General features: G+C 44.2%; 1 protein-coding gene across 1 annotated transcript; it reads left to right on the top strand.

The window, feature by feature from the left end:
* Positions 1–148: 148 nt before the first annotated feature.
* Positions 149–13742, top strand: LOC121615747 (ras-related protein Rap-2a). Its single transcript, XM_041950131.1, has 2 exons — positions 149–1072; positions 12022–13742. The coding sequence occupies exons 1-2, from the start codon at positions 759–761 to the stop codon at positions 12257–12259; spliced, it is 552 nt and encodes a 183-aa protein (XP_041806065.1). The 5' UTR covers positions 149–758; the 3' UTR covers positions 12260–13742.
* The last annotated feature ends 12365 nt before the right edge of the window (positions 13743–26107 follow it).

Consider the following 26107-nt stretch of genomic DNA (forward strand, 5'->3'; position numbering starts at 1 on the left):
CAGGCACGCGTGAGGTTCGCAGGCAGCGGCGGCGGCGGTTGGTCCGCTCGCACATCCGTCTGAGGAGGGAGGATCCGTACGCGGGGATTTTTTTTTTCCTTTTCCTTTTTCTTTTTCCCCCCCCCTCCTCGGTACGGAAGCCGAGCGGGGACCAGCTGGTTACGCGGCGGCCGTGGGTCTCCACCCGAGAGTATGGCGGCTGGGATTGCACCGAGGAGCGAGGGACGGACGGAGACATGCCAGAGATGGTGAAAAAGAAACAAAGAGCCGCAAGTTCTTCAGTGAAGCGTCCAAACGCTTCCAGCCGGTGCTGTTTTCCTGAGGCGGCCCCCTGCTTGAAAAATTGCGCCCGCAGTTCAGTGTAGAGGCTAAGCCAGCGTTTTTCCAGTGTCCTCGATGGAGCAAGTTTGTTTTTTTATGATGCATAGGGGTGAGCTAAGCAGATGAAAACCCGCACGGTCCACATCATCGGGCGATCTTTTTCTTTCTCCCCGTGCACGTTTTGGACAATTGCAGTCCTCGGACGCCCGTATAGCTGTCAGTGTGTGGCCTGCATGGGGGAATTTCTACAATGAAATCCATCTTGGGGCAGCGAGTCTTTGTGCTCTGCCATAGCTGAGCAGCGGCGAGCAAGACCGTGTTATTGACAACCCGTTCAAAATGGGACACGAATGGTGACTGTGGTTCGTGCGGGAACGTTTCGAGTTCATTTCAATGACGCGCGGAGATTGAGACCTTACGACTTGATTTAATCCACGATGCGCGAGTATAAAGTGGTGGTCCTGGGCAGCGGTGGGGTCGGGAAATCCGCCCTCACTGTGCAGTTTGTCACCGGGACGTTCATTGAGAAGTACGACCCCACTATAGAGGATTTTTACCGCAAGGAGATCGAGGTGGACTCCTCGCCGTCGGTGCTGGAGATCCTTGACACCGCCGGTACCGAGCAGTTCGCCTCCATGCGGGACCTTTACATCAAGAACGGTCAAGGATTCATACTGGTCTACAGCCTTGTGAACCAGCAAAGCTTCCAGGACATAAAGCCGATGAGGGACCAGATCATAAGAGTGAAAAGGTTGGTGAAACGATGCGCAGGAGCAGAGTAATGCCCAGACTGTTTAGTGTGTATGTTGGAGAGTGTTCTTCACATGTAAAGCTGGCCTATCAGGCCCTGTAGTTTCAGAATGGGCCTAGGCCTGGTCTGAGAACTGGGCTTGACTGGAGATGTTGAGCATCTTCACGGCACGCTACAGGACAACACACCATGCCTGTTGTATTTTGGCGTAGCGGCTCTCAGCCACAGTGCTTGTAGGGAGGCACTGCAGTCCCAGCATCTCTAAAAGTAATCATTTGTGATCTCAGAGTAGCCTCGTCTCTTTGCTGGTCCTGCAGACTCTCTGATGGTTCACTCTAGACACTTGCATCTTAGAAATGACAGTAACCAAGGGGACAACAGCGCTGATCCATCCTGTCCATCAGCAGCTTGAAGACCAGTCTGTCTTCCAGTCATAACATGCTGTCTGTGATCTGCCAAGCTGCTGCTCTGTAGCGCTGACGGTCCACTGTGCCGGACGCTGCAACCCCCCCCCCCTCCTGTGAAACCCCCAGCCGGGGCATACCCAGGACTCAGCGCAACAGAGGCTCTGCAGAGGGCTTCGAGGAAGCACGGCTCTAAATAGTGTAGGCTGGGGAAAGCATGCCGAGCCCCGGCTCCTGCGGAGGGGAGGCCGTGTTTTTAATTAACAAGCTGCACAAGCTCTTTAGGAAGAGAGGCACAATTGAAAGCGTGAAATTGTCTGATGTCTTGAGCACTGCAAACACCGATGATCCAGATATGAGGTCACTGGAGTGAGCCGCTGATTGATACGTGGAGGAGGTTAGCTGAGGCTGCGTGGTCTCCCCGGCTCTCAGCCACCGTGCATTCACCTGGTGACACGGCACGATGCTAGGAAACCCAGCCGAGGCCCGAATCGACTGTACCGTGGACGCCGCCTGATTGCTGCCTCTGTTGTTAGCTCATTTTCTGTGTCAGTGTGCAGGCGGCGTGCACCGTGCTGTGCCTGTGTGGGTTCATCAGTCATTGTAGACGTCAGCGGACGTGTTCCAGTCAATGCAGGGAGTCCGGCAGGCTCCAGGGAGGCGAGGCCGCTCCAGTGAAGACGCATATTTAAAGCAGCTCGGCTTACGGCTCACACTGTTTACTGATACAGCTAATTACTTTAGATAATGCTCAGCATAAGGACACCGCAGTCATCGGTCTCTGTTGTGACAGCATCGCCTGTTTGTGTTGCATTATGTAAACTGAAAATGAAATGTAATCAGCTTAAAGATGTTTATTTTTGCTAGTTGCCTTTAGTCTTTGTCGCCTAATTGGATTCAGGCTTTTTTTTTTTTTTTTTCAAACGCACCTTATAAACAATCCTATAAATCTGTGGCTCCGCATGAAAGAATGAGGTCAACACGTTTCCCCCATATGAGTTGAGAATGGGGAGTGTGTGTGTGTATGTGAGTGTGTGTGTGTGAGTGAGAGAGAGAGAATATCTGTGTGTTTACATGTAAACTATACATGTGCGCTCACACAGCAGATGCAGCCAGGCTGTTATGTGATTTCACACTCGGGTCTGGTGCTGTTCTCTACCGTCGCAGCAGAAATTATTTTCCGTCGCAAAAAAGAAACATCACACTCCACATGCGACACCTACACAATAGTTAATTTCAGAGTTCTGCGCGCCACGCGGGCCGAGACAGTGCAAACTTTAGATTGTGTTTGAAAAAGTGGAGTTGAAAATGCCTTTAATTCGCTTATAAAGCTGTGACCCACATCCTGTTCGCAGTCCTCCTTTAACAGATGTAGTTCTCAGTGGAAGTGGGCATATTTCCTTCGGTTGTTCAGTTTCTCTTCATTTTCTGTCGTAAATATTGATAAAGAGATGAATTTCTCAGACTCGAGGTTTAGTGACCTCAGCATCATCTGTCTAACATCAACACAGCTGATCTTAGTTGCCACTAAGAGAGAAACATTTCGCTGATTATGTTAAGGATCAGAAAAGGTTTGCTTTCCTCGGCTGGCTGTTAAAGACGAGGCCTAAACAAACCAAAGCTGTTTGTATGCAGCCTTTGCAAACCTACACATGTTTTCTGGCCTCTCTTAGCAGCAGTTGTAGAAGGTGGTGTTCGCTGCTGAGAGTATACTGGAGATGGTAAAAGACAATATATTTATTGATTGACCTCATCAGCTTTATTGATTTTTGTAAATATCTAGTTATTCTGAATTTGATGCAGCAACACGTTTCAAACAAGTTGAGACAGGAGCAACAACAGACTGGGAAAGTTGTGGAATGCTCCAAAAACACCTGTTTGGATCATTCCACAGGTAAACAGGTTGATTGGTAACAGGTGATAGTATCGTGATCCTGGAGCATCCTGGAAAGGCTCAGTCGTTCACAAGCGAGGATGGAGCTTGTGAAGTCGACATTGAATGCTTTTTCCCGGTCAGTCTAGTTTATTCGCTCTTTGATTAGATATTGGCTGATTTTAATCATCACTGTGTTAATATTGTGCTGTTTTTGAAAGACAAAGTCATCTCTCATATAAGTACTAGTTCATGAACAGATATACATGTACTCACATATTTGCCTCCGTGTATAAATATATTGAACGATTCTGGGTCCTTTGTAGTGTTATTTCATGTTGTGTTTTTACTCGATCTGATAACCAACTTAATGTAGAAACCTAAATCTTCATCTGCCTCTTTGCTCCATTTTTCAACAATTAGACCCCCACCTGCAGCTGAAATGCAACAAGTTCAGGCATGTTCTCTGGGGCTGGTTGAAGGGCATTGTGGGAAATGTAGGACCTGCAGTAGACGAGACAGAATGCGACATCAAAAAGAACAGAGACATCCAAAAGGCTCACTGTTCACGCCATCACGGACTGATGAAAGAAAGTCACGATAACATCAGAAAGGTGGAAGCGTTCTGACATTTGAAGGCGCCAACCTGGCTTCTGGGGGCGTCCACGAGTGAGGGACGAGAGCTAGGAGAACTCGGCCAGCATTTAGGAAACGTGGTTTCATCACGTGGACCTCAGCGGTCAGGCTCCTCGTGTGCGTTACATCGTCACTGCTTCTCTGTCCTATTTGTCCCTCCGCGCTGCCAAAACACTCGTGACCCGTCACGACCATATCAGCGTCGGCTCGGGTCAGAGGCGCCGCTGTGCGTCGCTCTCATCTGATCCCTGTCAACATCTATCAGCGCCGGCTGTTAGCGGCGCAGACGGGCTTTAGCACAGGGGCCACGGGTGCACATGATTACACCCTGGCCTGCCTGTGTCCGCCGGGGACCTCATCACTCCTCACTTCAGCCGCAGTTAACTACACACCAGGGGTATATTGTGATTGGTGACTTAACAGAGCATTTAAATAGCAGTTACATGGTCAGAGGATAGAGAAGAAGAAATAGGGTGCCATAATAAACTGTGCTGAGAGACTCTAATAGTGTTGTAGTCGCTGGTGCTGTTGATATCTTTAGTCTACATCTTTCTGTTACACGCTGCATGTGTACTCACTCCTTTCAGCAAGGCTTACAAACCGTGGAGATATCATTCCAAGGCTTGTGATAACTGGTTAAAAGGATCAATAAATGGAGGAGCGGCAGTCTCCCAGTTCTCCCAGAATGATCCTCTTTCATCTGCGTCTCTGTCTGTTGTGAAAACTGGGCAAAAGATCTAAGCTAAAGTTCAGTGATGGTTGCCCAACGGTTGACTTCGCTTTCAAAATGATGTGTTCAAGGCCCTCAGGCAGTGGTTGTTTGTGGTTTAGCCAAACTTTGGAAGTTTTCAAACACCAACAAGTTGTTTCTTGCCGTTCTTGCCGCATGGCTTATGGCTGGCAATCACTTGATCCAACACTTTGGTCCAGACTGAAATTTCTCAACATCTATTGGAAGGATTGTGCCATGAGTTTGTAGCCTTAGTGCTCAGAGGATGAATGCCAGTGACTTTGGTGCTCCTCTGACCTTTTCTCTTGCACCATCGCAGGTCAAAGTTTTCACTTCCTGTGAAATAACTCAACAGGATGGGATAGATTTTGTGCAGACATTCATGGTCCCCAGATGTACATCCTAATGAATTTTCATGTAGCACCACCACAAGGCTGACATTTGTGGTTTAAGGAAGATATCTTGACAGCTATTGGACGGATGCCATGAAATTTGGCACACACATTGATGTCCCCCTCAGGATGATGAATGTTTACATCTCTCTCACTCTTAGCATCAATAGCAGCTACAGAGCACCTCATAGGCAGCTGGTGCTCAGCAGGAGATGAGCGGCTAGGCTGACAGGTTCTCCAGGACACTGACTGTGTGCATTTTATTATATAGCATATTCGAGATCACGCCACCATCCATTCTCCATTCTTCTGTTCAGTTTGTCATGTTTGTTTCTCAGCGATGCTACAAAGCTGACGCTGCACGGCGCTCAGATAGTGTTCGCTAGTTAATGGCAAAATTCCGCGGAACTGTTCTTATAGAAGCCCATTACAAACTGAAGAGGACTTTTAAGCTGTTAAGCTGTTGTCACGGTTAATCGCAGAATAGAAAACAAAAAGCAATTATGAAACAGCCAGGCAACAAGCTGTCTATGAATAAGTGGTTTAGAGCCTTTTTCTTGTTAACCAAGTCAGACAGCGAATCAATGTCAGTCAGCTAAAAAACGCTTCAGTTTTTTCTTGTCCTAACCCTAATCCATCATCTATGCACATTTTCCTGTTGTGCCTCCGAGTCAAACCATGTCGTGTTGATCTGCGTTTTCATTACCATCTTAAAGTTGTGCTGAGCTGTGCTTGACGTCGGGTCAAAGCACGCCCGACCGACTCCAAGCAGGTTGTGAGCTTCGTCATCATTCAGGGGCGACTCAGCGACATGCTTAAATAGCGTCCGCCGCTAGTGCCAGACATAGCAGATACTTCCTTTTTTAAAGCGAGGAGCAGCAGACGCCCTGCAAAGTCGTAGCAACAGCCTGAAAATCCATGATGATAAAGTAGCCACATAAAGCAAAAGTAAATGGCACTTAACATCTTCGACTCAAAACAAACACGCCATCAGTAAAAGTCACACCTTCAAGTGGGAAGCCCTGTTGTAATGGAGATGCAAATCCCTGACACACTGGGCTGTCACGCCGAGTCAGACCCAGTAAAGCCAAACCAACTCGTTTACGGAAGAGAGCTATTGTACATGCTGTAGTAAGTTGTCCATCATCAAGCATTAAGACCAAACTGAATCACCGTACTGTATATCTATCTATATTAGTCTAAAGCGACATGTAGAGATCCTTGTGACATTAAGCTGGTAAGTCTAGTGTCGACCCTGGAATAATATCCTCAGTGTAACGTATCGCATTCAGGCATCAGAGGAGCAGGCGACTGTGTCACTTTGACCGCATTTTGTGGTGATAAATTTTATGAATGAGCCTCTGAGCTATTCGAAGCTTATTCCCCTCCTTTCATGAAAAATCTGTCTGAACTAACGTCTGATACAGTGGCACTTTGCATTTCAGATTTTTAGGTCTTGCACTTTGCACAATAAGAGGAGGAATTTATCTCGAACGGCATAATTACCGCAGGGGGCTAGTAGCGTGCAGTATTATTGCTGTAATACACATCAGATCCAAGGATGACTGGCCTGTGCAGTCTGTCAAGCACGATACTCGTTTATCTTTCCCGTTTTGACATGTCTTGGCCAGTGTCTCCATCATCTGCAAATAGCATCGGATTCTGAAGGAAAGGGTTAGTTTTCACAACCTTGAGAGATTCCAAAAGAGACTTCAAGTAGTATCCCCGATATTGTCCTTTTTTTAATCTTTAATTCTTTTGAACAGCGGAAAGTCTTCATGTGCTTTCATGGAGTGTTTACCGAAGGCTCTCCAGATATCTATTCCTGATTAAATCTTTTCTTTGCTCTGCCGCTGTGCCAGAAGACAGGCGCTTATTGCTGCTCTCTGACTCAGATGATTTCTCTCTACTGACTCTACTGAAGACCCTCCTCAAAAGGGCCGTTGGGAGGAGGCCCCGCACGCAGCCGGGTTCCTCCGTCATCCTGACAGCGTTGGCCGGAGTCAAATCCGGAGGCCCTCGGGCCGCTGGGTCCCGCTGTCCGTCAGCGAAGGCCTATGTGAGTTGATGCATCATGCATTATAGATAAGGTGTGTCTGGGCGAGCTCGAATGGGTGTTTGCCGTCAGGGTGCGCCGGTGCAGGCGCCGTCAAGCTCACAAGCTGAAGGCTAAAGCCTGACATGTTGTTTGTGTCGCAGCGCAAACACAAGCAGACTCAGTTATTCATTTGTCTTTTGAGGCTCGTGTCGTAACCACGTAGACCGCTCTGTATGTGTTCTGTGTTACGGACAAGCCCTGCTTCCTTGCATCAGCCACCGTTGGGTCCAGACGCGGCATGGCCAACACCCTCTATGCTGAGGCCCTGGGAGCCTCGGTATCCGTGGCAGCCACCGTCTCACACCTCCTGGGACTGCCGGTTTCCTCCTCTGTTATTATGACTATATATAGATCCTCTCCTTTGGTACCAGATGTCTTTGTGCTGCGCTTGTGTTGTGATGAGACCCAAATGAGCTACATAACTTGCATATGGCTGTTACGTCCTCCATTATAGTTAAAAGACAAAAACGCACAGCACACTCAGTGTTTGATGTGACCTTATTGGACTGACTTTACATGGATTCCTCTTTTTGTTTGGGGCATCTATGATAATTATAGTTAAATTAGGATTAGGTAATAAATTGATTCTATCTTGATAATGACCTCATCATTTATGTAAGTTTTAAGCAAAAATGGCAAAAATTCACTGGGTCCAGCTTCTCAAAAGTGAGTCATAATAATCTGAGCATCATTCAAAACTGTTGTTTTGGAATAAAGAAGACATTTTAAGATGAACATTTAACAGTTAATCGATTGATCCATCGCAAAACTCTAATATATCACTGCTAATAATGATAATTTGCATTTGCACTGTTTCTCATTTAGGGAGCTTGGATCTGTACACAACAGTGTTTTTTCTGGAGAAAGAAACATTTGAGGCAGCAGAGTGAGAGCTGGAATGAAACGGCATGTAATGGCAGATAATACACACCCATCAGCCACAACATTAAAAACACCTGCCTGATATTGTGCAGGTCTCCCTCATGCCGCCAATGACATGGGAGCTCTGGGGGTTTCCTGGGGTGTCTGGCAGCAGATCCTTTGGGTCCTGGGTTGGGAGGTGGGGGCCTCCGTGGACCAGCTTGTTCCAGCACATCCTGCAGCTGCTCGATTGGATTGGGATCTGGGGAGTTTGGAGGTCGGGTCAGCACCTTGGGCTCTTTGTCATGAGGCCGCTGCTGTCTGGGAGTGCTGTTGTCATTTGGGGGTGTCCTTGGAATGCAACAATGTTTCGTGTAATAATATGAACAATGTAATTCACTTCACCTGTCAGTGGTTTTAATGTTGTGGCTAAATAGTGGATAGTTGGCTTTCCATAATCCTCCTTGACAGTTTTACAGGAGATTTGAGCCAAAACCGCAACCTGGGGCAGAAAAGAGACAAATGCCACCATTACCCCAACTAAACGCAGAGTCCCCTGGCTATACCCAGCTATAAAGGTAAAAGTTTTGCCTTCAATCTGCTCACCCACTATTACAGTATGTTTTTGGATTTTTACCACCGGCGAGATGTGATCCAACGAGATGCAGCCTTGCTGTTTTTATTGACACCACAAATGCAGCAAATGGGACCTGAGCACTGTGCACTGTTCTCATGCAGAAACCTATCACACTCTCGGTTACACAGCGGCCTACCTCTAAGATCGTCTCTTAAATCCTGGGAGTTCCTCTCGACCGGTGAGCCGATCCTGTGAACAGAACGGGACAGCTGAGATTAAAGTTCACTCTGGATAATGTATTCATGAGTAGATCAAAGTCAGCACCCTATTCTTCGCAAGTTTAAGCTCATTTAACGCTGAAACCTGCAGCCCCTTGGCCTCTGAGAGATGCTCAGGCTGCCTGACTTGGAAAAGTATCATAGTTGCTGCTTCTGCACTCTTCCCATCTCTCCAGCATTAGTTATTGCCTTGTATACCTGTTACCATAGAAATCAAGGAGGAGGATTTTTCTCCCTATTAATAATTTACAAGCATGTATATTTCATGGAGCGAGGGCAGCATTTGAAAATCCGAATGATGTTGATGGGTGTCGGGGTGCACGGCTCTGTTCAGATGTGACGGCGCTGCCTCGGAGTTGTGAACAGAGACATTTAAACTCTGTTTGAATGATGGGTCAAACCGATAGAAGGCGATCGCGGCCACATACAGATAAGGATGAAAGAGCTAACCTGTTGTTATTTCTTGGATGTGAATACGCGTGCTCTGCTATCTCTGATGCTTTTTGATCTTTGTTATCTCCTCTGATGTGTACAAACTGCCTCAGAGGCCCGCCGTGTTTCCCGATATCAGAACTCATGTAGTGATTATACTGGTGAAACTGCGTCAGAGCCGTTCCTTTTGATAATTATAGTGCCTTAGCCTATTTAATTGAACTGCCCGTCTCTTCTGGCTGTCCACTAAGTAGTCCAGTTCCACAGTGACATGTTGTGCTCCAGCAACATAACAGGGAGTTCAGAGCTCAAAGGATTATGGCCACTTCCTACCCTCAGGGGTCAGAGCTGTGCCACCCATTTCCTGTTCTCTACTGGGTCAGGCTTTAGACTTAATGCGGCAGGGTGGGCGGCGTGGAGGGTCAGTGGTTAGCGCCCCACAGCAAGACGATGTTGCTCTGGTTCTTTATGTGAAAAGTTTCCTCCCACAGTCAAAAAACCATGTGCACACCAGAGTAAAAACACATCTTTTTCTTTCCGTTTTAGCCTTCCACCCACAGTAAACCCACAGAGCTCAAACTGCTCATCCAATGAGAGCAGCCCAGAAACTGCTTTCTGTGATAGAGACTGAAAATAGAGAGCATGAGTCCTAATGACTTTGGCGATCCTCTGACTTTTAGCACCACAATGAGGTTGACAGTTTGTGTTTTGAGTGAAATGTCTCCGCAGCTATTGGGTGGATTGCGATGACATTTGACACAAGCATTCATGCCCCCCTCAGGATGAATTGACGTTGGCGATCCCGTGACAATTCATATAACACCATCATCATGTCAGTACATTTCCATTGGCCTCAGCTGCTCTTTGTGTTTAGTGCAAATGAGCTAATGCTAACATGCTAAACAAGTATGGCTGACGTGGTAAATATTATACCCTTCCTCCTAAACATCACCATATTGCCATTGTCATTGTGGGTTAGCATGTTGATATATTCACTTTTATCTCAAAGTAGCCAGACTCCCATAGCCAGATCGGGTAAGAAAGCACTGTGGACTGTTTGTATTTCTTTAAAGCAATCATGATCATCATCCCAATGCAGCTGATGCAGCTACTGGTAAGGACCAGGTTGGGGGTGTCATAACTTGGTATTTTCAGCAATGGCATTGTTTATGTTTCCCATAGTAACGGGGATTTTGAAAATAGTAACATGCAGATGGCAGAAGGCCCTGCCATCGGCTGCCTGAAATAGGAAATAGGCTTGTACCCAGAGTCTGCATCCTGTGAGTCAGGCTAAGATCAAAGCGCAGGTGTGTCCAGGTACAGCCTCGCAGAGCCGCGAGCATGGCTGTAACTTCTTATTTTCATCTGTTTTTTATCATTCAACTTCCATTTCTGTGGTTTTTCCAGCAAAAGCGACAATAATGAGCCCCACTTGCTCTGTGCGTCAGCATAAGGTTGTCATGGACTTAATTGTCTGTCTCTGATATACGACAGCACTTACGAAAACTGTGATGATCAAACGCCTCAAAGCTGAAGTCTAGGAATATCCGGTTAACAGCCAGCAGTTATGACTGTCAGTCAAATCGCTGCTTTATGCGGCACAGGCACTAAAAACAGAACCAGAAAGAAAAGTCAATGTTCCGTTGACAAGTCATTCAGTCGTATTGAAACTCAGCTTTTAAGCAATCAGTCACACAGAGACATGAAATGTGCCACATAAACCTGCAGAGAGGAAGGTGCAGATCTACTCGTAATAAGATAATAAGAGAGTAGGGCTGGATGAGAATGCATTATTGTCACGTATCATTACTCCATATCATCTTGGTCACGTCATTAGATCTGGAAAAAAAAAAAAATTAAAATGAAGGATTTTGCTCCACAAAAAGTTTGAACCTATTTGATTAGTTTTGAAAGCACCAATTAGTTTTTTCATTTGTTTATTTTTAACACCTCAGTAAATGCACATTTATATCAAGATGTGTGTGCGTGCAGAGACTGTTGCACTTTGTATGAGCTTAAGTTTGATGCTGAACAGGGGGATAATTGTCACACTGTCAATTTAGCCTAAAACCCCGACTCCAAAAAGGCTGAGATGTTGTGTAAAACTAAATAAAACAGAATAGGATGATTTGCTGATCCTTGTTGACATACAACAGTACAAAGACAAGATATTTCATGTTTGACCTCATCAGCTTCATTGATTTTTGTAAATATCTGCTTATTCTGTATTTGACACATTTCAAACAAGTCGGGACAGGAGCAACTAAAGACTGGGAAAGTTGTGGAACGCTCCAAAAACACCTGTTTGGATCATTCCACAGGTAAACAGGTTGAATGTTAATAGGTGATAGTATCAGGACTGGGTATGAAAGGAGCATCCTGGAAAGGCAAGCGAGGATGGAGCAAGGTTCAACGCTTTGTGAACACATGATTGGATGAAGGATGTTACTGCATGGGCTCAGAAACCGTTGTCAGTAAACACAGTTTATTTGCAGATGACTGCAGCTCGTTGCTGAAGACCTAATGCTATACAAAGTAAAATTTATGGATTATGATAAACTAGATAATTGCATTAAGTCAAGGATTTTTTTCTCAGCATCCGTTTTGTTGCTGGCATTCTGATGTGTCTTTGTCTGACAACCCGATGTGGGTCTGCGTCTGTCCCCAGGTACGAGAAGGTCCCTGTGATCCTGGTGGGGAACAAGGTGGACCTGGAAAGCGAGAGGGAGGTATCGTCCAGCGAAGGCCAGGCCCTGGCCGAGGAGTGGGGCTGCCCGTTCATGGAGACCTCGGCCAAGAGCAAAACCATGGTAGACGAACTGTTCGCTGAGATCGTTCGGCAGATGGACTACGCCGCCCAGCCAGACAAGGACGACCCCTGCTGCTCCTCTTGCAATATACAATAGCCCCGGGGGCCTCGAGGAACAGGCCAGGCAAAAAAGTCTACTTAGTGGAAGCTCCTTCGACTCGCAGCAGAGAGATACACACTTAGACACACACACATGCACATGCCAATTAAACGCAAGATAAACTCATGGTTGAACGCGATGGATTTTAACTCTGTGGAGCATAAAATCAGCAGTGACATGATTATTAATAACGACATGTGAGTCATGAATACATTTTGAACGAGGAATGCTAGGGATTCTGCCGCAAGAGTAATTGACAGATGACAAAAAGAAGAAGATGTTTGGGTTTTTCTTGTTTTAATCCTTTGAGATGTGGGGGAAATCATCAGCAGAGAATCACAGATCAGGATCTTTAATCTTAGGGTCGCTCTGCAGTCTGCTATGAATCAGTACAACATGTTTTCTCCTGGTTTTGTTTGTATTAGAACACCGAGATGCGTGTTTTTCTTACCATGACTCAAGTAGCTGCACACAAATCCAGTAATAATATGGATTTCTGGGATCCAGCTGTTTTAAATATTAACGAGTATCTGATTTACAGTACAGTTATCTCCCAGCTTATTTTGTGCAGTGGTTGGTTTTTCTACTCATCACAGGGCTGAACCAAAGAGGTGACCTGAAAGCACCTCCGTGTTCTTAGGTTGTTTTTTTTTTTTTTCAGTGGTTGAAGGCGGAAGGGAGAGAAAATGGTGGATAAGTCGGCGTCTTTCTCGAAAACATTGGTGCAGTCATCTCTTTCCTATTTTCTCACTTTGAGATACAATAGTAAACATAGCCGAGTGTTTCACATATCGTGTGATGTTTTGTTTTCCTCTCTGGGAGACTTTGACAGCAGACAGTAATAACAGAACTATCTGCTTCACCCTGATGGGACGGAGAGTTCATCTTTTCAGTGTTTGAATATCTCGCCAGACGACCTCTCTAAACTCTCTCCAGGAACGGGTGACATTTAAAGTGAAGATGCCAACATTTGTCATACTTTACATTTTCTTTCCCTCCTCCGGTATCAATATGACATGGGGTGCTCAACGAGTTTCACCCTGATCCCATTCTCTGTGTGCGCAGACTATTCAAATCCATAGTAACAAATAGCAACGACGAAGGCGATGATAATAAGAATAACTAAAGGTAGTGTAAATATTTTGTATTGAAAGTGCCAGCTCCTGTGAAGACACTGACTCAACACATGTGGAACTGTCAACTGTATGCATGGCTAGTAAACAAAAAAGGACTCTTACTGTTTGAGTTTAATACAGGCTGTGGAAATGTGCAAACCAAACAAATACACGTCTGGATCTGGACACTGTCTCTCAACTGTACATCGACAGTATGTTGCCACGGGAACCAGACTCTCCCCGTGTGACCATTTTCATCGTTGATTTTCTATTTTTTTATGTGACCATTTACTCTTTATCCCCTCTCTGAATGGTGACACTGTTACATTTGACACCTAAACAATAAAAGTGCGTTCAACACTCGACTGAGGCTACCAGGTTTAAATGAAGTGAGGTGATTGGATCGCCATGCTCAAAGAAACGCTGTCTCTTTGTTGCTCTCTGAGATTTGTTTGGGAACCAGATAGCTTCTTTTTTTCTTTGCTTTTGCTCCTTTTAATTCTACATAATAACTACATAAACATTCACTTTATATTTCACAGTGGCCCTGCTCACTAACAAGGCTTGACCTCTCTCCTGTGCTGGGCTTTAAGTCTTAAAAATGTGTGTTCCCCTCCTCCTGCTTTCTACTGCTTCAATACTGTGTAAAAATAGTGATAATAGTGGATAATTATCACTTAATTAATAACTATCTTTCAGTTAATAATTTGTCACAGTATTAATAATAGTTTTAGACCTACAGTTCCCATAATTTGGGCACTTTGGGATATAAATAGCTTAGTTGGCTGTAAGCTAATCCTAGTATTTATTTACATTTTTGTATGCTGGTAAAAGTATGCCGAATTAGCTATTTGTACCTCCTGTTTGCAATGTACTCATGGATGCACAGACATCTATCGCTGGAAAACTTAAAAACCTGCTGATTCTCAGGCAAGTTCTTGAGTTGCAAAGAGCGTCTTTTTATCTATGATTTCAAAGTGGGTTTATGGACGTGCAGAGATGATTCTATCCTCAGGAAGTCCCACTGAATATAAAAATATGTGTATCAGCAACATTTTGAAAGCTTGTGCTTTACATGATGCAAATGTGCCACAGACATCGGTTGGCTTTCTTCCTCCACCAGCTGAAAAGCAGCACAGTGTTGAGATGACTGCTGCTGCAGACCAGGACCACTTCATCTGTTTAAAGCTGTTCTGTTCGGAGGCAGCTAATCCCCGTCCGATCTGTTCCATCTGCTTGGGAGTTCGGCATGTTGCTGAAATGTCCTGGTCCTCAAGACTGGAGGGGCTCAGGCTGAGCAGAGGTCTGTCCAATCCATCCTAAAGGCTGCTGAGACACTGACAGTGAGGGTCTCCCTGCTTCATGAGAAGCCTCCATCACTGCGAAATCATTTCCGCTCTCTACACGAGCTGACCTCATGGTAGCTGCTGGAAGTTTAACTTTATTTCACATTCAGATTTTTGGTATTTCCTTTTTCTTCTAGCTTGACTTACCTCTTTTCATGTTTCCCCAGTTAGAGAAAAAAACGATGAGAGCTTGCAATGATTTTTTCAATTATCTCAAGATCCAGAGTTCCCATTACTGATCTTTGCATCAGACTGTACTTCCATCTTACTTATTTATATACACACTTTATTACACCACGCAAACTTCCACCAGTATGGATAGTTTTCTTTTCCAGTTCACCTTTGCCAACAACAATTCTTTTGGTTTCTGCCTGCTGGGCAGCAACACATCTGCTTTAAGTTGACTGCTGTATGTAAACCTGTCCTTTACAATAATTAGCCATAACGTAAATACCCTCATATCCATTTACTCATGAGGGAAAACAATCCAACAAATGGCAAAAGTTCATAAAACACTCATATGGTTTGCTGTAAACTCCCAAACCCCACAGAGCAGTGTGTTTGTGTGTGTTTGTGTGTCATGGTCCACTCGTATGAATAATGTGAAGTCATTTCCTCATGATAATTTATCGAATTATCTCAAGGTTATGCAACAATAAACCTTTTATCATAAGGAAACAAGCTTATCTTGAGTTAACAAAATAAATATCAATCTCAAATAATGGCATAAAAATAACTGCAAGCACTGCTGTTCTCACCCTCTGTAGTGTAGCACTGCAGTAGCAAGCACTATATATATACAGTATATCATCACAGACTGTGACATATCTTCATGCTTGTTCAGCTCACCACTGTGAATAAAGCCCTTACCCTCGCAGAGCCACCTATCTACAGGAGCTGCTGCAGCTTCAGTTGTTCTGGCTATCGGCTGTGGCAGATGGCAGACGCTGTTTGAGTTGTAGGCCACACGTGACCAGAAGAGATTCACTTTGCAGATATGTTTAGGGTCCAGGCAAAGGACGCACCAAGCCGGCTCTCAGATCCTGTCTTTTTCATCAGCCGTACCAACTTCCCCTCACAGTTATCATCAGACAGGCCTGTTTAGCACGTTGTCCAGCCTCCTGCCGACTGCCAAAAGGCCTGCGTGTGGTTTGGACAAGGTGGAACAAGAGGAAGGTCCCGTTTCTCCTCCATCAGGCGCCGCTTGTCGCCACCCGGTCCACGTCTCTCTCTCTCAGCTTTCGAGCCAGGGAGAACAGAGAGGTACCGTTTGGCTTTAGAGCTGCAGGACCGTCATGCTGCTCTATGAGGTTCTGACACTGAAAGCAGAAGAAGAGCTTCCTCTCGCGGCAGGTGCCTCAGGCAGGCCTGTCCTCTTTCCAGCACATGGTCTTTTTTGAGGTTTCAAGATGAATTCTCTGTCTATCCAGGAATATCTACCCCAAGAAAGATGTCCAAACATAGTCACTGCTGCTTTTATGTTGTCAGCCAAAGTGCACTGCTTCATGGTTTTAGCTGTGTTTGCTTTCGTGCTCAGCCTGGTCTGAACATGTCAATGCCTTTTCCACTGGAGACAAGTCGAGTCAGGTTTTATTTATACAGGCCAAAATCACAATTTGCCTCAGGAGGCTGCACAATCAAAACAGTGAATGACATCCTCTGGCTGTAGACTTTAAACTCGGGTCACAGTGTGTACAGATCACAATAGCAACATTTCTGATGCGTGTAGATTATAAAGTGCACATGGAGAATGTGGATGCAGGAGGACGCTGAGCAACTTCAGGTGTTGCCAAGTGGGACCGAAGCCATATGACCTCACCACCGCCTGGAAGAGCAGCATTCACACAGATAAACAAGTTTTGGTTGTTTAAGGTAAACAGCGAGGGAATTTGGCAGCACTTTCTGTGTACCAGTGTTTGTTTCAATCCCTTTTTTTTCTGGCATCTCAGGCGCTGCATAATGCCCTGTCAAAAGCTTGTGCCGAAGATGAAGCAACTGTTTTGTAAGCATTCGATGACTACAGCTCCTGTGAGACTTTGAAAGCTCCACTTTGGCTGAGGCTCATGGGAGATGCCAAAAAAAAAAAACTGCTGTTTTATCTCTTTACTCAGATTTTAAGTGCAGTAGTAGGTCCCCATTTAGCTTAGAATATGGGCAGCAAAACCTGATTCATCCTTTCAAAATGACAGAACTCCTCTGAGAAAAGGTAGAAGCTGGAGTTACAGAGCCCAGCCTGGACAAACAGGGACTCCGCTCTGGGTTTGCCTGCACTCAGACAGCTCTGAACTTCCTGTTATTTAGTTAAACTTTAACAACAAATCTATTATTATTTATCATGAATTATCACAGACGTCTCAATCTTTTGATATGATCGTAAAATAAAACTCATTGCACAACAAATAGGAGAACCTATTACACAATAGTACAGTGAAGTATACTGTGAAAGGTATGTTTATTGTGCGATGTATTTTTGAATAAATCCTTCAGTTTTGGGAAACATGGATTTGGAGTTAATCCCTCGGTTCAGGGAGGGCAAGGAAGCAAAAATTGAATTTAAAGATGAAATGGTTTCAAGAGATGATTAAAAAAAAGACTGGCTCCTCTGTTCTACCAGTCCTCCTTTCTGCTTGTTTTTTCCTCCCAACTAATTTTGGAGATCGTTCTGAAATCACTCAAGCAGAGTGGAAGTGGCCCGCTGGGCGAATCACCAGTTAATAGATCTGGGGAGGAGCGTGCCAGCATCTCCTCCCAGGCGCTCGTCGGCATCCACCTTCAGCTGTGAGCGAGCTATGAGAGCGAGCCAGTGCGGCCCTGCTGATGAGACAGGGCAGAGGGCTGATGGTGAGAGGTCCCAGCGGGGTTCATTAGGAACCAGAATCCCTCTGGCATCACTCACTTGTCAGCGGCATCATTTGTGTTTGTGGTAACATAACTGCAGTTTAATGTCCTCGCTGTCCAGTGGCAGAGGTTTAATGAGAATGGATTACCGACCTCTTCGCGGGAATCAGCCTAATAGTTGTTGTGCAGCTTTGTCTCCTAAACTCACTCTGCACTCCGCTTCTCCCTTTTTCCTCTAGTCCTCGCAGAGCTGAACCAAGAATGACTTTCAAGGAATGGCAGGTAGCGTCGTGAGACGTTGAAGCCTCGGTGGGGAACGGGCTGGAAAAGAAAAACAAAATCTGCTTGAAAGCAACCCCCTGAGCCTCACAGTGTAGGTGTATGAATTAAATAGGCGCTGACTCATTGCTACCTGTTCTCGGCTCTGGAAGCCACAGACTCGGAGGCACAGACGTCGCAGCTGCAGCACAACACACTGTGTTTGTTCCAGCCGAGATCCTCTAAATCAGTATGTCAAATGTCAAGATGAAAGTGGGGAGGAGGGGGGGGGGTGTATGAGTCACGCCACCGCCCCCAACCCCATCGCTCTCAGACTGCAGCACAGTCCCTGTGGTGTCCGTGTGGGGATATGGCAGTCCATGACAAAAAGGCCACGTCTGCCCCGTGCACTTTTACTCACGAGTTCGGCCCTGCCAGCCCAGCAGCTTCGACGGTGAAGGAGATTCCGATGCGCAGACCAGACAAAGGAGTCTGTAAACTGCTGTAATCGTCTCATTGATCAGCGGAGCATTAAAGTCTCAGTGTGGCCCAGACAGAGGCTGAAATGTCCAGAATGAGGCTTTTGTAACTGTGCAGCACAGAGGAATTGTGGAAATCAATAAGGTGACATGGAAAAGGGAGGAATTATGCATTTAGAGGAAACATTTTCCTCTTGACTGTGTCACTAAGAGACACAACAGCACCCGTCATGTGTCCTCCTTCCCCTGATGGTAATGTTTGTTGCCTGCCTGCATTGTTTTTCCAGGGTTTAGGTGCACTGGCAGATGTGCTTGTGTCTGACATGGTGTATTCATTGCTTGCGTTAGCTGGAAGTCACCGCCGCTGAAGAGAGCCGAGCCGTTATCAGCCCACACTCTCAACCCCCCTGTGGTGTTTCATGCCTTTTTATATTGGAAACAATGTTGATGTGCAGGAGGGGGAAGATGGAGCAAACAAGCCCAGCTAGGACTGTCAGAAGGCCTAATAACTAGGTGTCATGGCAACCAGATGGCAACACATGAGTTGTCAATTTCACAGTCTAATTTGCAGCTGTAAGAGAGGAGAATGTGTGTGTGGGGGGGTGATCTGTGCAAACAACAGGGGAAAATTCCTCTACTGGATACATGTGTCTATGTCTTCATCCATCAGCAACAGGCATTAAAGGGCGAGTTCACCGAAATCACAAGACATATTTTTTTATTAATCACTAGAGGTATCAAGCTAAGCAGATAGGAAGCATTTATTTGGTAGAAAGTAGTTCTGATGAAGCAACACATGCAAAATTTTATTCATATACCTTTGTTTGGGTGGCAGCAGCATTTCAGTGGTGGAGAATAAGTAAGTACATTTACTCACACGCTGTAAATTAGTTAGTTTTACTCCAATATATTTATTCAACAGTTCAGAGTTATTTTCCAGATTAGGACGTTTACATACTGAATATATGATCAATCTATGAAATATAGTAAATTATACTATACTAGCTAATAGTATGTGCAGCAGCCAAATTTAGGCCAGTTGCCAGGCAACCAGCAGAGACTCCAACAATTCACTGGTTACAACCAAAAACAGTTTAGCACATAAAACAGCAATTTGTTGCTTTTCCACTTTACAGACAGAGCCAGGCTAGCTGTTTCCAGTCTTTGTGCTAAGCTAAGTTAGCCGGCTGCTGGCATTAACTTTATATTCAACATACATGATGAATTTTCTATGGTATCAACCTCTCGGCTAGAAAGCAAATAAGTGCATTTCCCAAAATTCCAAATGTTTCCTTGAAGTAAACTTTTGATTGAAGGACTGTATATTTATGATATTTCTACTTTTACTGTAGTAAATAATCTGAATACTTCTTCCACTGCTGCAAAACCTGGACACGACTAGTGTAAGTGAGTGTTTGTTTAATTTGGAATAACTGACTTTCGGAATTGTAAATCTTTTGTAGCACAAAAAAAGCCTCAGAATTGAAATAATCCATCTCTGTTCAGCATCTTATTGAACTCAAGGCACATTATACAGAGAACAGGAAACAGCCCATTCAGTATGATGCATTCTGATAGAAAACCTCACTTTGAGTCATGTTGTGAAGTGTTCATATTATTTTGTCCCACACAGTCCAAACAAAGCTGATGAATTAAATGTTTCACAACAAAGGTTGTTTCAGTCGCTTCACTCACCTCCCACATATGTTCTGGTGACCAGTCTACCTGTTATTATCAGCAATTATTAATGACTCTGTGCTTAATTGTGTTTTTCATGTTCAGTCGAGCACTAATGCACAGCCATATATAATGTTGTTATGTAAACAGAGACAGGAGCCAGGGCTGCAGTCCCTGGAGCATTGATCCACGAACATCAAACCATGAAAACATGTTGATTTTAGATCATCGTGAGAGTCTGATGGTCATCAATGAAGCCTCCTGCATCCTTTATGCTTTGTGTGAAATTTTTCCCGCCTCCATGCACCATCACAGTAGGTGAAGACGTGCCAGGACTTCCAACAAACTTTTTTTCACAGTTTCTCTGTTTTCCCACCTGATTATCTGAAAATACTCTATTTTTACAGGCATCTCCTTTGGAATGGAGAAAAGCTGACCGCGAGGAACTGACGGATATTTCTGTTTTGTCGCGGTTACTTCTTGACAGTTATGGTGAGATTGTCCTCACAGACTCCAGAACCTAAATCTATACCATCTGTCGCTATTATGTAGTTCTCTGAAATTATAAATCGAGATACTAATTAGATGGATTCATACAACAGCTGAAGGATTTGGTGTCTTCCTACATGTGAGACAAGACAAAATACTCCCAGGCTGACTGTTTTCTAAGTTAACATAAACAGAAAAAAAAATGCATGGAGAGGTAGTGCGGCTCCTCTGATGACTGGTATATGAATTTAATAAAATGAAAGATAGTATTTCATAGAAGCCACCAAATATATTACATAAATCTAAAATCTTTTCATGGGAATGTGATAACAGTCAGGCAGAGGATCTCCACAGCGTATTTCCCCTGGAGGAAATTGTTTTTAACTTATTCAAACAGAAATGTGGCAGTAATAGAGTCAGCGTAATCCCGCTGCCTTTCTGCATTCAGTATAAAGGCAAATAGAGCATGTGATGAGGCTCCCACCTGCTGGATTTCATCTCTTGTGGAGGTGGAGGCCTCAGCAGGAGCTCCACAATGCTCATGTCTGAGGGGAGGAAGCCTCATTTCTGAGCTTTGGATGGTCGTGCTTGAAAATCTCAGGCTTGTCAGAGTTGCCTGTTTCCAAACGCGGGAAAGACACCAAGATGTAAAATGTCTCATGACAGACATTATTATTATTATTGCACCTGCTGAAAATAATAATGAATCCGAAACATCATGGAATCGATTGACTCTCTCATTAGTGAAGAAATGTTTCAGATAGAGATCAATAGGGTTCGATTTGATGCTTTATTATTTATTTAGAGGGAATTTACACAGTAGGCTGGATTATTATTGCACTACGTCGCCCTCAAGTAATAAATTTTATGAGACAGAAGAAGTCAATGAATCTAACAGATTGTGCTTGTATTTGGGCATTACGACGTGTTTTCAAGTGCAACTCTCATTTAAGGCTTTGAAATTCAGAGATGTACTTTTCCCGTCTTGTTTTGCAAACATGAAGAGAAAACAGCCGTATGGGAAATGTTGGGGCAAAGAGTTCACGCTTCAATTAAAGACTTAAAGACTAATCAGGGCCGCGATTCAGCCAGCATGAAAATGAACACAAGCGTTGCTGATTTCAGTCGATTCCTGCTGTAAGTTCTTATGATTCTTAATCATATGCATGCAGCCTGTCACACACACGCCGACTCACTCTCGCACAGACACCTCACACAGAGTGCCCGCCTTCCTCCATCTCATCAAAGCATCAACTGGAATGAAATATATAAAATATAAGCAACTGGGGCATTTGCAAATGGAGTCCAAACAGAGAGACAGACATTATTTTAAGTGAGCCAAGTCTAGCAGCACTGGCAATTAGACTGTAGTTAGTGCACTGTGTGTGTGCGGGTCCAGAGTCACTTCAGACTGACTAGAACAGTGGGGGCTGGAGAAATGTAAAAGTCTAGCTGTAACTCTAATGACCTGGTATTCAAAGTTGGTGGGAAACAGTGACAGGGCAGGAGATGCAGCTGCTGCTGCTGCAGAGATTAAAATAGAAATGGAATCTCATTTCCATCTTCTATCCCCTCTTCTATCTATTCCCCTTAAGGTGAATACACCCTCAGGGAAGAACATTGTGTGGAAATGTTAAAAAATGTGTTTCAGGTGGCTGTCAGGTACATTCAAGCCATTGGATGATTATATGGAAATTTGGCGAGGGAAGCAGTAGATGATTTGCATTGTATATATATGTGTATATATATATATATAGATAGATAGATATATAAACATATTCTGTATTATTATAACAGTGATTTTACAAAACTATTTCCAAGGTCGAGAATGAACTTGAGTGCTTGAGCCATCACAGATGAACATTCCTAAAGCGTGCCATGGAAGAGCTTGTCAGCAGATTTGTGAAGAGCAAACACCATCACATCAGTGGTGGATGAAGTACTCGAGATATTCTAGTAAAGTAAAAGTACTGATAAAGCAGCGTAGAAATATTCTGCTATAAGTCCTGCATTCAAAGTTCTAAGTCTTCACAGCAAAATGTACTTAAAGTACCAAAAGTAAAGCCACTCCTTCTGCAAAAATCATAACTCCATAACTCTTTATGAAAATTAGATATATATGTATATCATATCGTAATTGTATTATGATTATTGATTATTTGTGTAACAATAGCTTTACTGTTTCAGCTGCTAAAAGTGGAGCAAAATTTAACTACTTTATATAATGCTGGGTACCTTAATGTATAATAACACATCACAATGAATGTTTTTATTTTATTGATTTATGATTACATTTTGTATTAATAATGTGGATCTGTCAAGTAACTTGTAACTTAAGTACTTATACTTAGTTACATTCATCACTGTGTGAGATACGGTTCTAGACTCATGCTTCATTTCAAAGTTGTTGATTGATTGTTGTCTTACAACAGTTTGAGCATTCTGTGTCACAGTACAATCCCTCTGTGTATAATCACTTTCATATTCACAGACTTTCTGACTGATAGTGTCTCTGTGTTACATTCACACACGTTCCTCTGCACCTGTGAATGCTTTGGGATCCTTGTTTTGCTGTCTTTTAATAAAGAATGACCATGAACTCATTGGAATGCAGAACTTGCTGAGACCATACGCACCTTTTAAATAATTACCCACCAGTTTCTTTCAAACAACATCTGCTGATGTCAGCCCTGCTGTAAAGACGGATGAAGATAGTGATAAGATGTTGAAGGCATGCTCGGATGCGAGCCGCAGTGGGTTGGAGACTGCGTGTATGTAGAGTTAGTCATAATTCGAGGTAAATGAAAGCTTACTTTTGTGTATATAGTGATGCAAAGTGACATCGCCTATATTGGGTGCACAAGTGTTTAAGATTATCTTACAAATGAGGGCAGTGATGAGCTTTGACAATGTCTGCAGTGCAGGAGTAGTGAGTGGATACATTAGTAGACGAAACAGGTTGTCAGTGGATCGGGTGTCACAGGGATATGTTTGTTTATAATCTGCAGGGTTATTATTATTTTATTCAGAGGACCTTGGTGTTCCATAAAACCTTCCTGTCATGGGTGACCTAAGGCTGGATGATCAGATGGGCAAGGTGGGCACCAGCCCAGGAACCCAGGAACTCCAGATGTGTGTCATTTAAATGCTCTTTTGTTTGGTTTGGGTTTGGGAGTATGCATCACTAAAGCACTTCATCGGCCTCCATTCTTCAAGCGAGTCCTGCTTGGCGCTTTGGATCTACAAACCCCCCTGACAGAGCCCGAGAAACACAGCATTTAACAAACACATATCAGAAGCATGTATGAATAGGCCGTGGGGGTGGAGGGAATTTGATTTCTGATCGCAGGCAGAAGTGTGGCAGCATGGCCACAGAGCTCAGCATTGTTTTAATGCAGGGGCAATGAGCTCCAAATGTTTATGTGGACCCCCATTGTGAGAGTTAAGTGCTGGTGGACATGCATGATTGGAGGGTGTGTGGAACACGGGATTATAAAATGACTTTTGCTTCTGCCTGGAGTACTGCAAGGTTTTCATTATTGCTGTGCTTACTTGTTGCAGAATCCCAAATTAATGTGTTTAATCAAATTAGCGGGTAGTATTCCAGTTAATAAATGCAGAGAGAGTGGGAGGAAATGTGGGTTAACAGGGGCCCAGAAGATCATTTTTGCTCTGGGGGCCCCCTAGCAGATTAATCTGGCTGTGTGGAGGCCCCATTAACCCTGAGTACATGGCGTTGAAGAAAATAAGAAAGCTGATTTCTCGTTATATATTGAAAAAGTTAAAATTTCCAGCAGGTTTAAATGCATGAGCAAGAGAGTTAACAGAGTCAGATAAACGTACCGTGAGCTGAATGGAAATCAAGTAGTGTAAATGAATAGCACTCTAAGAGTGTAATTATTCTGTGTGTACAAGTGTTTCCTCGCCCTATAGTGATCAGTGTGAAGCTGACTTGTAATTTCATTTGCTATTGCATAACTGGATAAGAGATCACTAAGAACATGGCACAGAATCTTGATTGCTTACATAACTAATCCAAAACAGCATTGTCTCTTGCCTGTTTTCTCTTTCTCGCCGCAGCGTTTTCACGCTCTTGCTGACATGTTCATCTTTGCCTCAGTTCCAAATCAGTGCCTCCAGAGGGCTTCTGAAGCTGCCAAGACACTGAGTGTGATTTCTCCATCTTCAGTCCCACACCACTGAGGCGTAGGAGACTTCTCTTCCTGCCAGTGAGAAGGTGGGCGAGCAGCAGACATGAAATAGAGACAAGGAGAACCCAGTTTCAGTCTCCCAGTACACTGTTTGTCTTTTATCCCTGTCCCTGTGTGCAGCAACATACATGGAGGGATGGGCCCAGGCCAAGGCTCCAGGCCACTAGCTGTAAAAAAGGAGAGGAGAAGCAGGGAATACAAAGCAACTAACACTTAGCAATAGGAGGAGACAGGCTCTGTATGAAGTGTCTAGAAGAACGACCACAAAGAGAAAAAATGACTGTGAAGACATGCAAAACGACCATAACCTAATGCAAAACGACTACAAACAGGCACAGAATGACCAAAAAGAGGAAGAAATGACGTCAAAGAGATGTAAAACTACCATACTACCATCATGCAAAGCAACCACAAAGATGCAAAATGACCAGAAAGAGAAAATATGATGGCGATGGAAAAGCGGCCGTAAAGACTTGAGACCACAGAGACGACCTCAAAGAGACGCAAAATTACTACAGACACAAAGCAGCCACAAAGAGACACAAAACAACCACAAACAGATGCAAAATAACCGCAAACAGATGCTAAACAACGACAAAGAGATGCAAAACATCCACAAACAGATGCAAAACGACCACAAGCTGGGTCTTGCTCTTATGTAGGAGTGAGGTGGCAGCTTTTATACGTCTGTGTCCAGTAGCCGAGTTACAAATAGCAGATATTAAACGGTATCACATTCATACATATTGATGCAATGCAATGCAAATTTCATTTGACATGTCCATGCTCAATGAAAATAAAGGCAGTCTTGAATCTTGAAAATTATAGCAGTTTTTTGAGGTTCATATTACACTGAATACGCAATGCAAAGTTTATTGAACCAGGGCTTTAAATATGACTCTCCACACGTTTTACTCATTCAGCAAATGTATCCCCCTAATTTAAAACTGTGCCCTAGTCTGGTCCACCCACTTAAAAGTTTCTAAACCCTCCATCTGTTTTTGGGGACTTCAGCACAGTGTGGTATTCAAACAGTATCAATCCTCAGGCTTAGACGCGCCATCACTTTTCCCCATGATATATAATTCAGTGGTGGAACGATTCACAAGTTGATTAGTATCACAGATCTCTTGTTGGATTTTACAGAGATGAAATAAATTCTCTGCCTGGACACAGTGTTTTCCTCTTGGGCAGGAAAAACAGAACGATCAAGCCAAGTTAACGTCACCGGCTTCCTTCGCCTGGTGACAACGCTGCAGCTTTCACTGATTTTCAGCTGGTGTTGATGTGGCAGAGGTTTACACAGTCCTCCTGTCGTATGCAGTGGAGGTGCAGCTTTTAATTGCAGAATTTAACACCTGCCAATGGACCCTGGATGAAGTGCGAGGTCTTGGGCGGTGTTATGGGCCGCCAGCAAGCATCACAGCGGGCA

Source organism: Chelmon rostratus, chromosome 13, assembly GCF_017976325.1.
Source record: "Chelmon rostratus isolate fCheRos1 chromosome 13, fCheRos1.pri, whole genome shotgun sequence".
Taxonomy (NCBI): Eukaryota; Metazoa; Chordata; class Actinopteri; order Chaetodontiformes; family Chaetodontidae; genus Chelmon; species Chelmon rostratus.

Excerpts from the sequence above, each read along its gene's own strand:
- LOC121615747 (XM_041950131.1), top strand. The coding sequence starts at position 759 with ATGCGCGAGTATAAAGTGGTGGTCCTGGGCAGCGGTGGGGTCGGGAAA. Across the intron at positions 1,073-12,021 it reads CAGATCATAAGAGTGAAAAG|GTACGAGAAGGTCCCTGTGA; the intron begins GTTGGTGAAACG and ends GTCTGTCCCCAG.